The sequence below is a fragment of the Dioscorea cayenensis genome, chromosome 14 (assembly GCF_009730915.1).
Source record: "Dioscorea cayenensis subsp. rotundata cultivar TDr96_F1 chromosome 14, TDr96_F1_v2_PseudoChromosome.rev07_lg8_w22 25.fasta, whole genome shotgun sequence".
NCBI lineage: Eukaryota > Viridiplantae > Streptophyta > Magnoliopsida > Dioscoreales > Dioscoreaceae > Dioscorea > Dioscorea cayenensis.
The window spans coordinates 4,571,854-4,588,265 of NC_052484.1; the positions used below are offsets into that span (position 1 = coordinate 4,571,854).

The following is a 16,412-nucleotide window of genomic DNA, read 5'->3' on the forward strand; positions in this document are numbered from 1 at the left end:
ATGGGATATTTTCAACCCATCATTTACCTCTTAAACCCTTGCGTCTCCCCCAACCCTTCTCGTCAAGCAAAGGTTACAACTTACAAGAACCCTTAACTCCTAAACACTCCAAAACCCATCCCAACACTTCACCTCAAACAAGCCCTTAAGGAGGATTTGGTTGGAATGTTTATCTCTTAAGCCAAGTATCTATTTCAAAGCCACATCCACACCACGCTATATATATATATATATATATTATTTTATTCCCTCTATGGCGTCTTACATAAATTAAAAACTAAAATAACTAAAATCAAATGCAACTATAATAAACTAAATAGGGCTTAAATGATATTTCGCTTTGTTAAAAAAAAAAACTAACATTTGGATATGGTTTATATCTTAAGTATGGATTTTAAATTATTACTATCATGTAGAATGGTTTTTGAAATGATTTAATGGTAATGTTAATCAAATTTGCTTTCTTTTTTCATGGTATCGGCACTCAAATATTTGTATTATATAAACGTTAACTAAACATATGTTTTGTTGCTTATGTTTAATTATCCGAAATTTTAAATAATTGATTATTAATGATTAAAATAAAATTTAGAATGATAAAGTCTCAAAACATTTTATAAAATTCCAGACATACTTGTAATAAATAATTAAAATTTTAATATTTAACGAAAAAACCAATACATACTAGATTTATAGGTTTTTTCGAATGAAGTGGATAAAACCATATCTAAAACCTAAATGCTAAGCACTAAACCCTATCCAAAATTATAAAAAATCCTAAACACTATCTAAATTCAAACTCTAAAAATTCCGTAATTCTTAAAATTATAAATAAAATAAAATAAAATCATATCTAAAATTCTAAACTCTTGAACCCAAATGGTGTGGAACTCATATAGTGTGGAATTATATACCCAAAATATTAAAAATTTAAACCCTAAATACCAAACACTAAGTCATAAAATCTTAAATAATAAACCCTAAACTCTAAAAAGTAAACCACAACACCCCATGACGGAGATTTACGATTTACAATTAGGGTTTTGAGAGGTAGTTTTTGATTTACCGTTTACAATGTTTAAATTTAATATTTAAATAATAAAAAAAATTTATTTATTTTTAAGTAAGAAGAAGAGAGAAAAAGAATGACATGGACGCTAGACATCTAAGTCATTCGAGAAATCTCATTATTCCTGACATGATTTATCTCACTAACTAGTTAACTTGTCCTAGCATTAAAATCACCAAAATAGCTCTCATGAGTAATCTTTCAATCCCAGTTATAATTTAATTTTGTCAGGTGTTCTTCTCGTCACCTAGAATCTCACCAAAACAACTCCTTTGAACACTTTCCCAAGCACAGTTTCATCAAAATCTGATTCTTAATTTTAATTTTTGTAAAATTATAAAAAAAAAAAAACTTCCCTGTTATTTTCCGTCAATCAACTTTCCAAAAATTATTTTTTTATAAATCACTTAAAAATATTAAAAATTAGATAGAAAATGGTAACAATTTTAAAACTTGTTCCACAATTAGTTAATTTCAAAACCCCACTCACACCGCACGCAATATTTGTTTTTTATGTTATATTTTTAATTCTGCTATGTCGTATTAGTTAAATAAAAAAACTAAAATAATTAAAAATCAACTATTATAGAAAAAGGTAAATAGGGCTTAAATGATTTTTTTTAAAAAATAAAACCTAACATTTAAATATAGTGTATATCTTATGGATTTTAAATTATTATTATCATCCTATAGAATGGTTTTGTTTTTGCAATTTAAACAATTTAATTATAGTGCTAATCAATCCTTTGGGTGTTATCAACCCTCTTATATTTATATTATATAGAATTAATAAGCATTCGTCACATTTTACTAAAACATGTATTTCGTTGCTTATATTTAATTATCCAAATTTTAAATAATTGATTATTAACGATTAAAATGAAATTTAAGATAAAAACATAAAAAAAAAAAATAAACCTATTTCAAAATGTAAAATATAAATGTATAAATTTTACAAAATTTCTAACACCGTTTAGATAAATAATTTAAAATTTTAATATTTAATTATAATTTCGTTGTTATGTTTATCTCGCTACCATATATCTTATCCTCAGGTTTAAATCATCGAAACAACTCTCGTTAGGGAATTTAACTATAATTTTGCTTCCTGAATCACAATAAAATAATTTTCATTTCCTAGATTCATCTAATCAACAAAACTCTTGTTATGAATCTAATCAACAAAACTCTTGTTAGCGGTCTTTTGAATTTAACTATAACCTTGCAAAGTGTCCTTGTCGTCAAAGTAGAACTCTCGTCAGCACCTCAAACTCAGTGCCAAATTCCAACTGTTCTTGTCGTCATATACAATTCTTGGTCAACACCTCGAACTTAGCGCAAACTGTTCTTATCACCATGAATTCTCGGTCAGCAGTTCAAACTCAGCACCAACTTTCTTAATGCCAAGTGTCACTGCCTTGAACTTAACGCCAACTGTCATTGTCCTCACGCAAAACTCTTGGTCAGTACCTTGAAAATCAGCGCCAAATGTCTTCTTATCATGCGGAACGGCTATCAATACCTTGAATTCAGTGTCAAATGTCAGTATCTCGAATTCTGCACTAACCGTTTTGTCGTCACACAAAACAGCTTTCACCATCTCAGACTCACGAACACGGTTTCATCGAAACCGGAATTTTTATTTTATTTTATTTTAAATTTATAAAAAATAAAATTTCTTTATTATCTTCCATCAATAAATATTTTCCAAAACCATTTTAAAAATTATTTAAAAATATATATATAAATGTGATAAAAATGATAATAAATTTAGAACACATTTTATAATTGGCTATTTTTTTTCACATTCAAATCAAACTTAATATATATTTTTTTAAATTTCCAAAATAGGAAATGATAATTTTTAAGATTATTATATAAAATAATATTTAAAAGTTAAAAAAAATTATTTTTTTAAATTATTAAATTATTAAATTTCATGCCCACTGTTTGTGCTGGATGCCAGTCTGGCCTCTGCAGACCTCTATATATATCTCTTCCTTCTTCTTCCTCTTCCTCACCCAATTCCAAACCACTCTATTTCTCTTTCATTTTCTCTTTCTCTCTCTCTCTCTCTCTTTCTCTTTTGCTAAAGTTCGTGTTCAATGGCGGAGGAGACGCAGGCGAAGCCCACAGAGGAGGTTGTAGCGGTACCACCAGCGCCGGAGAAGATGGCTGAACAAGCACCTGCTCAGCAGGAGGAGCCGGCTGAACTGGCACCGGTTCAGGAGGAGCCAGCCGGAGAATCGTCGGCGGTGGTGATAGAACAGTCGATGTCTTTCAAGGAAGAGAGCAATGTCGTTGCTGACCTTAAAGACAATGAGAAGAAGGCCCTCGAGGAGCTCAAGCAGCTCATCCACGCTGCCCTCGCCGCCAACGAGTTTGCCCCGCCACCGCCACCGCCACCGCCACCGCCCGCCGGTCCCAAGGAGAAGGTCAAGACTGGAGGGCACGCTGCTGAGGTCGTGGAAGAGAAGACCGTCGAAGCTATTGAGGAAACCATCGTCCCCGTCGTTGCTTCGTTGGCTGAGGATCCGGCGCCACCGACTGCCGTTGACGAGAAGGGCGCAGTGGCTATCGAGGAAACAACCATCCCCGTCGACGCGCCGGCCGGCGGCGACAAGATTGAGGTAAATCCTGATCTGGCTCTTGAACAAATGGTAGGTGCTTCGGCTTCGACTTCGGCTCCTGCTCCGGCTCCGGCTTCGGCTTCGGATCCGGCTCCTGTCATCACTGGAACCGCAACGGAAGAGGTGTTCATCTGGGGCGTGCCGCTGCTGGGTGACGAGAAGAGTGACACTGTTCTGCTGAAATTCCTGCGAGCCCGTGACTTCAAGGCCAAGGATGCCCTTGCCATGATCAAGAACACTGTGATCTGGAGGAAAACTTTTGGGATTGAATCTCTCCTTCATGAAAATCTTGAATTCCCGGAAATGGAGAAAGTTGTGTTCATGCATGGTTTTGATAAAGAGGGGCATCCTGTTTGCTACAATGTCTATGGGGAGTTTCAGGATAAGGACTTGTATGCAAAGGCATTTGGAGATGATGAGAAGAGGATGAAGTTTCTGAAGTGGAGAATTCAGTTCCTGGAGAAGGGGATCAGGCAGCAATTGGATTTTAGTCCTGGTAAGGTGTGTACCATGGTGCAGGTCACTGATTTGAAGAACTCTCCGGGGCCTGCAAAGCGTGAGCTCCGGCAGGCTACCGATCAGGCACTGACTTTGCTTCAGGACAATTTCCCTGAGTTTGCGGCTAAGCAGGTATAAATTTGATTGCTTTTTGGTTGGAATTGATTGAGTTCTTTGCAATTTATGTTAGTTTACGATTATCTGATTTTAGTATTGAATGCCTTTGATCATACAAATGAATGAAGTGGCATTTAATAAATTTAGGTATGATAAATGAATTTGATTGATAAATAAGAGTTTTTAGATTCCTTCTTTTGTGTTGCCTTGAATTAGAGTTTATGCTTTTTTTGAGTAATGAATTCAGTGTCCTCTATTTATGAATTGCTAACTGATTTTGGTTTTACATTCTCATTTTGATACAGTGATGTTTTTTTCATGGGCAGGAGATGAATTTGTTTTTCTTTATTGAATTTCATTTGAATGATTAAGCAACTTGTCGTTTTTGCGATTCGATTTGGAGTTTTTTTCGTGGGTAGGAGATGAATTTATTTTTCTTTATTTAATTCAATCGAATGATTCGGCAACTTGTCCTTCTGAGATTTGACATTGCACTTTTTCATGGGTGATGAATTTATTTTTCCTTATTGAATTCATTTGAATAATTGGGCAACTTGTTGTTTTGAGATTTAACATTGAGTTTTCATTGGTGGGAGATGTATTTATTTTCTCTATTGAATTCTCTTAAATGATTAAGCAACTTGTCGTTTCGAGGTTTGACATTGTGTGTTTTGTTAGTGAAAGAATTTGTTTGCTTTAATAACTTCATTTAAATGGGAAAGCAACTCGTTGTTTTGAGATTCGACATTGATGTGTTGTGGACATCAGTGAATTATTTATTTATTTTTTCTTTTCATTTGAATGATAAAGAAACTTGTTGTTTTGAGATTTGGAATTGAGTTTTTCATGGGTGGGAGATGAATTTACTGTCATTGAGTTCTATTTGGATTCTAAAGGATCTTGTTATTTTGAGTTTCAATAGGAATTCCTTTGGCTTGTGACATTATTAATTATTTTATGACAACTTTTTGAATATTGCTGTTCTGAATTTTGGTTTTTTTTCTTAAAAATTTCGAGCCAGTAACTTGATTTAGTTTGAATGCCTACAATTGACTTGGGTTTACTAGAATATGCTTGGATTGGTTCAAGACTCAGGTATGGTTTTTTACTGGCACTGCTTTTGAAGGATGAGTTGTTATTTGGCTTTATCTTGTGCTTAATTATATTAATTTTGTGTGCACTTAGACTCAGATGCCAAGCGACAGGGACAACTAAGTTTCAGTTTCATATACAAACCCAATGGATTTGATGCCTGAACTTGCTATATTTTGAATGATTAAATTAGGCTTTCATGAGATAAAAAATGTAAATATAGTAGATTGAAACAGTACTCTGTAGTTTGTTGAAGTTCAATATTGAATGTTGTTTCCATTTGGTTGAATTTGATTGCATACTCATGTTACTTCACATATCGTGATTCTGTTCTTCATAAACATACCTCTCTTAGACATGTATAATAACCTTGGGATCCTTATTAGGTATTCATCCATGTTCCATGGTGGTACCTGGCATTCAATAGGATGATCAGCCCATTCTTGACTCAGAGGACTAAGAGCAAGTTCGTTTTTGCTGGGCCATCCAAATCTGCTGAAACCCTGTTCAAGTTCGTAAACAATTCTTGCTTTCTTTGTCCATCTGAAATTGCCTTGAATTGTATCTAGAGTTTTTTGAACTCATGCTTTTCACCATGATGGTGTAGATACATAGCTCCTGAACAAGTCCCAGTTCAATATGGAGGCCTCAGCAAGGAAAACAATCCAGATTTCACCACTGCTGATACTGTTACTGAGATGACCATCAAACCATCATCTAAGCAAACTGTTGAAATACCTGTTACTGAGGTAACAATATTTTTTCCCCTCTTCTGATCCTCTGTAAAGAATTTCATTTGATCTTCTGTTGGATTACTTCCTGACACTGGGATTGAAATACTACACAAGCAGACATGCACCCTGGTTTGGGAGCTCCGCGTGCTTGGTTGGGATGTTACCTATGTTGAAGAGTTTGTCCCCAGTGCCGAGGATAGTTACACTGTGATCGTGCGGAAGGAAAGGAAAATGATCGCAACTGATGAGCCTGTTGTCAAGAACTTCTTCAAGATCGGGGAACCTGGCAAAATTGTCCTGACCATCGACAACAACACCTCTAAGAAGAAGAAGCTCCTCTATAGGTACAAAGTCAAGACCACCACCAAAGCCACCTGAAACTGGACCTCTTTATGAGCTCCTTCCTGAATAATTAGAATCAGCTTTCTTCTAGTTTGATAGAGGTTGACATTTGTTTGTTCTTTATTTCGTGTATTAATTATATTGTTTTATTTGAAGTCAGTTGTTGATCTTTGTTTCAGAGGCATGGTTCTTGAGGGGTTTGTTCCTTAGTGTTACCCTGTAAATTCTCTTTGTACATTTGACCCTTTGTGGAGTTTCTTATATCATTTGTTTCCATAGACAAGTACTGCAAGTTTAGCATGTGATGCTCCCTTTGCTTTTTATCTACAAGCTTTCTTTTTGTGCAGAATTGCAGGAATAAACCAATGTTTGGCAGGAAAATGGGACCAGAAGAAAAAAGAGTCATGTCTGGATTCTGACATGCATTGGTCCTGTTTCAGTAGCACTATATATTTTTTTCATGGTAGATGTCCTTTAAACTCTTTGAATATTTGCCTGCCAGTTTTTAAGGTTCCGTGACCAGCATCAAAAGACTGCTTGTTTCCCTATCTGCCCAGGACTGTTTGCCCTGAATTCATTTCATTATTTTAATTACTTCTTCAGGCAGAGCATGTTAGTATTTTTGTGGTGGGACATGGCCATGAGTTCAAAGCCTGGGGTTTTGACCTAGTGCTTGCCAGCCTATGGAAAAGGCTTAAATTGATGCTTGCTCATTCCTTTCAGTTGTTTTTATAAAGCACCTAAATGTCTTCAGTCAGGTGGAAAAGGACTATAAGTTTTTTTACATGATTTCTAATATCCTATAATTTTTTTATTTTTTTCAAAAATATTTTTATTCATTTTTTTAGTTTTTGTAATTTATTATGTACTTTTTCATTTTTACTCAATGTCTAGCCATGGCATGTCGAACTTCCTCTGATGTAATCATCGCAGCCATGGAAAGCTCATCCCGTTTGAGTGAGTGCTAGTGTGGAAAGCTCATCCCGTTTGAGCGAGTCGCACACTAGCACGCTTGAAGGCTAGGTGAGTACCGATGAGCAAGCCCCGTCCCGGGGAGTTATATGTTTGTAGAGCTTACTTGGCTATAGGATAACATGTGATCAAGCAAGTTCACCTTGGCTTAGGGGTGACAAACAGGCTATGCTGGCCCTAACCTGGCATGGCTCGGCATGAGATGGGTCAGGTCTAGTCTAGTCACAGTACTACAGTACCATACTCAAACTGGGCACGTCACAGATCTTCTGGGTCGTGCTGGGCTGGAGGTTTATAGCCCACATGTCACACCCACCCCTTCTACCAAGGTAAATGTGGCACCCATCAGTTAAAAATTTCTTTTTTAACTGGAACTGACACCCCTCAAAAATCAAATCAGACTTACAAATCACAATTTACAAATTTACACCAACTACAGGATTCAAATACATAAATACAACAAGTATAATTACTCAAATTTGCGGGTACAACCTCTACAAGATCACGATAATAACAAATAGAAAGAAAGGTATGTAACTCACTGCAATCTTGGACTCAACCCTGACTAGCTTTATAGTCGAACAGAAAATCTAGGGTCCTGCTCCTGTAGCTACAGCACATTCAGTTGGTCGGTAGTGGCTTAATAATTTCAAATACTTAAATACAGTGTATATAAAGCATATAGACATCAATCTCTCAAATAATTTTCCCAACTTTCACAAATACCCGAATTCTAGCAAAATACAAGTTTTAAAGAGCTTTTTGAAAATATGAATTCATCACAAATCAACATCAAACCAATTTTCCAAGAAAATCCAAATTGTTGTGAGAGACTGCCCTCCTGAGAGCGGCAGCTGGGCTTCGTCCCCTCATCACAACCCAAAATAGCAAGTGATGTAGAAACCTTCGTCAAATCCACAGCCTGAAAACTCTCCCCGACTTAGCCGCCGTCGCAACTAGGATGGGAGTCGCCAAGGTCTTCACACCCTTGACGTTGGCCCATCGGTCCCGTGTGGTGACTCCAGGATCTCGATGTATAATCCAATTAGGGCTCTACGCTGCCACCTGATATGGACAAATCAACACTCAGTTCCACCACGCCACCTCTAAAGGCTGGCCCGTGGGGACCCACTACTGTAGTAGTCAGGCATTAGCCCGCCATCACCATCCAAACCAACATGTAGATATAGCAATAATACAAATTGTATAAATCATATCACAGGGTCCTTATCCAAGACAAGCATTCACGGTACAATACATGCATAATACCAGAAAAAGCCCAAATCCAGGATACTATTCCTATACTAGGAATGAAAACCAGTTCCACAAATATTGTCGGTAAAACATTTTAATACGCGCACATGATTTAACAAATCATTCCAAATCAAAGCATATCTAACCATCCAAAAATAAATACATTAACCGAATAATTAAATCACATATACATGTATTTTCACTATTTGCAAATACATATAATTATACAAAACTAATGTATTAATACGATTATCATTAACATCAACGGCAAATAAATATAAGTATATTTCAACATTATACGCAATTAGACATAATAAGATGAAATAGTTAAACCATTATTTCCAAAATACTAGCTTTTAAATAATTATTTCAAAATAATAATAATTAATCAATTATTTAAAATAATAATAATTAATCAATTATTTAAAATAATAGCCACTAACAACTCACCTAGTCTCCTTTGGGTTCCTTGCTAGACCTGGAACTTCCTCCCAAGATTGAACAACACCTAGCAATATAACATAATAAAAATAAATATAAATATCACAATTAAACCCAAAAGAAAATACAATAAACCAATATCTGACTCAATAAATTGACCCACTCACTCCAATCGGTTAAAACCCAACCTTGCATAATTAAACCGGTCTCCAATTGCACTTAAACTAACTTAATTTAGGCTAAACACTGCTACAGTAATACTACAGTAAAACCGAAAATCTCATCTCCATTTCAAGCAAATTTCAACTCAAATACAATAGTTTTTGCAAAGGAATTTGAAGCAACAATCATCCACAACAATCTAACATGGTTTTACCATTCAAATCCAAGCCAAACCTCACAAAAACATACTAAAACTCTAGCATGGTTGCTCAAGCTTTTTAACTAAACATTATACATCATTTCAACCAAATAACTCTTACCAAACACTCCGGTGAGCTCCCTCCGATGATCTCCAAGTCCTCCACCTCATATATCCAATTTTTTTCCCTTTTTATTTTATTTTTCTCTCTCTCTCTCTCGGGGTTACTGTAGCAAATGAAGGAGAAGAAGAAGATGTACAAACCATCAAAATCTAGATTTTTCTAACTTAAGTTTTCAGCCGGAATTCTCTTTTAGTCCCTAAAAATATAATAACTTACAAAAAAGTCCCTGAAAAGTTCATAAATGGTCCCTGAATCATGAAATAGTATTTCCAAAAGATCCTTGAAAACTATCCAACAGTCCCTGAATTATAGCAAAGTATTTCAAAAAGATCCCTACCGTCTTACCTTTCAGTCCTTAGTTTCCATAAACATTTCATATCAATTCTTTTTCTATTACTCTTTAATCCAAAATCTTTTATAAACTTTCACATTTAGGTCTTTATTCTTTCCATTGGGGTTTCTCAACAAGATTACTATGTAGAAAAATCTTACTGCAACTATAGTAATACCATGAATATATTTTTCCAACAGTTATCCAAAGGTTCAGGGTATTACACCACATGCCTTGTCGGCAAAGCCCTACATGCACATACAAGTTTATTTTTTTTTTTCTTGTTTATTTTTTTTTAACATTTTTTTAGGTTATATATATATATATATATTTTAGGTATAAAAAAATAAAAATATAACATAGTGAACTGGGCCACGTGTTGGCCTACCTTGATGGTAGGTGGGCCGTGCCAATCCAGCACGAAATCCACATAAGCTGTGCATAGTGCTCGGGTCACGGTGGGTTCACACCGTGCCTACTGACCCATTTGACACCACTGCCTTGGTCCCAACAAGTCATGTGTGAACTTGACATGTGAGTATGGGGTCTGGGTCCCAGTGAAGGAAAGAATAACATTTTAGGTGCCGTTTGGTTCGCGGTAATGTGAAAATATTACCGGGAAACTGGTGGTAATGTGTTAAGATTACCATATTTGGTTACTGTAACTGTGGTAATATTGATGGTGATGTGAGATTATCAATAGTAAAATATTACCAAATAAGATGGTAATGTGATTATCACCAAAATAGGTGTCCATCCATATTACCAAGTTGGTGGTAATGTGTAATGTTTTTTTTTTCAATTATGCCCCCACTCATTTAATCTAATTCCTTATTACACTCCCTAGTTTTTATTTTTCCTTATTATTTTTGATATTATAATTTAATTATTTATTTATCTAAATACTTTCAATTAAGTTTTTCGAATTTTTATACATAGGGATGTTTTGGTAAATACAAAGATATTTTAAAAAATTGTGAAAAAAATAATTTTTGACATTATAATTTAATTAATTATTTATCTAAATACTTTAAATTAAGTTTTCCAAATTTTTATACGTAGGGGTATTTTGGTAAATACAAAGGTATTTTAAAAAAATTATGAAAAAATAATTTTTGATATTATAATTTAATTATTTATTTATCAAATACTTTAAATTAAGTTTTTCAAATTTTTATACATAGGGGTATTTTGGTAAATGCAAAGGTATTTCAAAAAATGTAAAAGATAATTTTTGATATTATAATTTAATTATCTATTTATCTAAATACTTTAAATTAATTTTTTTAAATTTTTATATGTAGTGGTATTTTGGTAAATACAAAGGGGGTTTTAAAAATTGTAAAAAAAATAATTTTTGATATTATAATTTAATTATCTATTTATCTAAATACTTTAAATTATGTTTTTCAAAATTTTATACTTAGGGGTATTTTGGTAAATACAAAGGTATTTTAAAAAATTGTAAAAAAATAATTTATAATATTATAATTTATTTATTTATTTATCTAAATACTTTAAAATATATTTTTCAAAATTTTATATGTAAGGATATTTTGGTAAATTTGATATATTATTGAAGTGATTACCATGACTAACCAAACATGGTAATATAAGATTACTAGTAATATAAATTTTCAACCAAACATGGTAATTTCACATTACCACAACATTCCCGGTCATATAACATTCCCGATTACATTACCACGGTAATCTCATTACCATGGTAATATATCATTACTGTGAACCAAACGACCCTTTAGGTTAAAGTAAGCTCTAATTTAAGAAAATAACTAATTTAAAAAAAATTTGAATATTAAAGGATTTATATGTTAGGCCGAAAGGCCAAGTGGTTAAGTCCAACAAATTTGAGGGCTTATGGGTCCTGTTTTTACAAAATAAATTCCAAATACATTCTATCACATATAAGTTATGTCTTTTCTCTATTGCTTAAATTTTTTATTTACTTTATATCCTACAAGTCATTTAATCATGAAAATTGCTCTAATATTCTTGACGCTCATTTTTTTTTACTACCATAGTGGCTAATATGGTACCAATTTCATTAATTTAATTTAAAATATTATTGGGCCAGTGAGAATTAAATAAGGGCGATCCATAAATTTTTTTTATTTATGTATTTTAAAATGGATTTAAATAATTTTTTTTAATATTTCTTAAAATATATGTTCACATAAAAAAATTCATATATAGGCATAGATTCATATAAAAATTTATATTTATATTTTTAATAAAATACATTAATTGGACTTTATTTAAAAAAAAAAATACACAAAAAGACTTTGAAAGAGAAAAGCTACAAGAACAAGGTAGAGATAAACGCCCAAGATGATGTTAACTTCTCAAAAAATAATTATCTTGGGAAATTATCCATTCTTGGTAGCACTATCCAAATAAAGGGCCCATTCTTTCTTATCCAAATTTGATTGTGTGCTTAGAGCAGATATCTCTTTTGTTGTGAAATCAAGACTATTTGATAATGGTATTAGCATTCACATATTCAGGATTTTTTTACATCCGTGAGTTACCAACAAAAGACACATACACATTGAATTATAGTGGGAGAGAATTTACTTAAATTTACTTAAATTACATCTACGACATTCACAAATGCTCGAATTCAAAAAGTCCCAAACTTATAAAAAATTACTACTTAATTACCACCTCCAAGAATGCCAAATTTCACATAGACAGATAGGTATGGAGGAGAGAGTGCATATACAAGTAAAGTATAATTTGACAAGTATTAGGACATTTTGTGAACAAAAGGAACTTCCATAAACAATTATAAATTTTCTTAAGCTTTGTTTGATTGAGGGGTTTTGGGTTATTTGGAAGAGTCGAAAGATTATTATGTATTTGGTTGGGGATGAGTAAAGAGGGGGTACTTCACCCCTCCTCACCCTGCATATCCTATCCCTCCAAATTATGGTTTTTTTTTTTGGAAGAACCCCAATTTGAGGGAGTGAAATTATTTAATATATATTTTTTTAAAACATTATATAAAAAAATAGAAATATCTTTATCTTATTTGAAGAAAGACACGTTTGTTCTTCCAACGATTATTTTTACTATCAATTTTAAAATAATATATATTAATTAAAATAAAATTACTAGTAATAACATAAATGTAATAAAAATGAGTGAAAATGGTGAGAAATGAGTTTTTCATTAAAATGGCGTGAGAAATAATTTTTTTATTTTTTATCCCATTTTCATTTAAAATTATTATGTGGGAGAAATAATTTAAAAAATTTAAGTCTAATATCTAGTAATAGAGATACGGAAGTACTAAGTTTTTTAATTTTAATTTTTTGGTAATTTTAGATCTAATTTTCTGATGACTATTAACATTATTGGTGTTGTAACTCAAAACCGATAATATTTTTAGATTACCGTATAATTTTTGGGAATGTTTTTCTAAGTAAGGTGAACCAGATGGCTTGTCATAGTTAGGTTATATAAATTTATTTAATTCACATTGAGATATTGATCTTGGTTACAAGGATGCATTTCAGAACACTATAATTGAAATGGCATGTAGGGGAAAAAAAACTATATGTTGAATTATGTTATTTGGTTTCCTTTAAGTAGAAATGATGTATGTAGTTTTTTTTTATTATTTAGTTTGTTGAAATTTGGCCTATAGAATTAGTCATATCTATTAATTTTTATTTTTAAAAAATTGACTAAAAAGTAAAAACTTTTATTTGAAGGAATTATATCAAATAAAAAATTATAGATAATTCTAATTAATTTTTACATTTTTGTTTAAAAAAATATATTATTTTTTATTGTATTTGATAAAAGCTAGCTTATAAAGAAGGATAACCAATTAAACATTATTCATCTGAAGTATAAAAGAAAAAAGAAAGTTGTCTATCATCTGCTTTGGATTCTTTTGAGCTTTTTTTAATTTCATTTTGTACGATGAATGATATTATGAGTATAAAATTAATTTTTTAATGAAATGTGATTTCGAATTCAAATCTGTTTACATAAAAAAGCAATATATATACATATACAGTTCTATAATAACGTCTTTTAATTGAATTTTGGCCATAAGAGTGCATATGTAAATAATATAGATTTATAAAAATGTATAAGCAAATATCATTTTTCGGAAGTATATAAGCAATTGTGCATTTTTAAAAGGGGAAAAACTCATTTTATGTTGGGTTTCAGCCCATTTGGACTAGAAGAAATAATTGGGCTTGGCCCAAGTTGAAAGAAAAAAAAACCGCATCAATAATGGAAGCCACTTGAGGATACAATGGTAATTTTGCCATTGGTATTTATAACCAAGTGAGATGATGAGGATAGGAGAGAGGTTAGCCAAGAAAAGGGGAAGAGGGCAAAATGTGAGGGTTTGAAGGCAAGGAAACCATGAAGAAGAGGAAGACAAAGGAGGCTAGGGTTAAACAAAGCAAGATGATCGGGCGGCAAATCGGTGCCGGATTTCGCCCCAACTTCGGGTAGTCAATCCTTGCGGGTAGCTCTCTTAGCCTACCGGTTTGATCTTCCTTAATCTCTTCTTGATGTCTCTCTTTGTTATCCATCATGTGTGTTGATGATGTATGAACGCCAAGAGCTTGCTCGAGTTGTTGTGCCTTCTTCTTTGTTATCCTCTAGTTGTATCTAGAGAAAACCTTCTTTGTTATCCTCTAGTTGTATCTAGAGAGAACCCTCTTTGATCCTCTAGTTGTATCTAGAGAGAGACCTCCTTGTATCCCATTGTTGATGTAGTGAAGCATGTTTAAGAGGCTCTAAGGAGTCCCATGGTTTTTCCCTCGATCTGTAGGGTTTTCCACGCTAAATTGTTGTCTTGCATTGTTGTATGTTTGTTCATCCTATTCTAACAAGAATTGAGGGGTTAAATCTGGGTAGGTGACTGTACTATGGTCACATCTCATTTTGGTTATTTTATTTTAATTTGTATCTTTTTGGGTACTGGACATCAATTTTATTTTACCGGTTGGGTACCCATTAGATTCCGGTGATAAATTGCTTATGTGGACACCGGAATCGCCACGTGGATGATCATTTGACACGTCAAACACATTAGTGAATATGCCATGTCATCAAGCCCGCCATGTCATCAGAACTTCGCCACTTCAGCCGCCACGTCAACCCTTAATTTACTGCCTATTCCCCAAATTTACCGTCTTCTTCACTGTTTTACCCAAAGTTACCATCTTCTCCACCTTTCCTAGAGAGAACGATAGAAGGAGAGAGGGAGAGAGAGAGAGCGAAGACCAAGTTACCACCTCCATCTTCTTCTTCACCTGCGAGAAAGCAATCGAGACCAAGGAGGTAACGGACGAAAAACCCTCAACGTTGTTGGGGAGAGCGAGCGAGGGAGCTTGGTACGAGATGGCAGACAATTGGTCAGTAAGGACAGATGGTGAGGAACGACCAAGTTACTGTAAGTGTTCTACAAGGCTCATCTTCCCTCTCCACTATTTCAAAATCTTAAATGTAGATCAATTTTAGGGTTTATATATGTTTGTGATGGTAAATTTAAAATAAAAATTAAGGATGTGTGAATGTTGTTTCAAGCTAAGTTTTATGTATGGATTTGTGGTTTTTAAAATGGGGTAGGTGTGTTGAAGTTGAAATCGGGGTTAGAGTTGCAAGTAGGGTTTCCATGAGTGGGATGAAATGGTAATTGATTCATGGCTGAAAGTGGTTTTTTTTTTTTTAAAAATTTATTAAAAAAACTCATTGTGGCAGGTTGATGTGAAATAAGTCTTACTTTTGATGAGGATTACAACATATATGATGGCATTGATAGATATTTGTGTAATGTGAGAATGAATTAATTTGTTTTTTTAACAGCAACACAATAGTGTTGACTTGGTTTTCAAGCGGATAAAAAAAGTTGTGATGTTAAAGCATAATGATGGGTATTACTGTCATGGCAAACTTTTAGTAAGAAGTTGGTATAATAATGAGTTTAATTGTTGTTGTGGTAGGCTTTGTTAGGTTGATAGTTGTAGGAGGTCTTGATTATGTTTTGATTTTATGTGATTGTCTTTGTATTTGTTCCATGTATTTAGGTCATGTGGTTGTCTGGTACTTGTGTTCCATGAATTTCTATTATTGTCCTGTATTTTACTGTTATGTAACATGTGTTGTCATTTGTCAATCATATCTAGATTTAATTTCATTCTAATTATTTGAGAGATGTGTTGAAGCATTCTACTAATTGACTTGGTCTTTATTTTATTTTATTTTTTTTGAATGGTTGTTAATGATTAAAGGAACATGCTTTCACTACATAGATTTTTCTTAGTAAGCAATATATTTCTTTTCCTATGGCATGTTTGGTTGATTACACATTTTCTATCTTTATTTATGTTTTCAGCAAGCTAATTCAACATAGTATCAAGTTAATAAGCAAGTTGGCTTATGAAATCTTGATCT

General features: G+C 33.1%; 1 protein-coding gene and 1 long non-coding RNA gene across 2 annotated transcripts; one reads left to right on the forward strand and one right to left on the reverse strand.

The window, feature by feature from the left end:
- The first annotated feature begins 3,092 nt into the window (after window positions 1-3,092).
- On the forward strand, window positions 3,093-6,768 carry LOC120276411 (patellin-3-like). The gene is made up of 4 exons (XM_039283145.1): window positions 3,093-4,329; window positions 5,793-5,917; window positions 6,014-6,155; window positions 6,258-6,768. The coding sequence occupies exons 1-4, from the start codon at window positions 3,175-3,177 to the stop codon at window positions 6,516-6,518; spliced, it is 1,683 nt and encodes a 560-aa protein (XP_039139079.1). The 5' UTR covers window positions 3,093-3,174; the 3' UTR covers window positions 6,519-6,768.
- A 1,650-nt stretch (window positions 6,769-8,418) lies between these two features.
- Window positions 8,419-9,734, reverse strand: LOC120275417. The gene is made up of 3 exons (XR_005541104.1): window positions 9,632-9,734; window positions 9,159-9,216; window positions 8,419-8,519 (listed from the first exon to the last, which is right to left on the reverse strand). It is a non-coding gene; the product is annotated as an uncharacterized LOC120275417 (long non-coding RNA).
- Window positions 9,735-16,412: the final 6,678 nt, after the last annotated feature.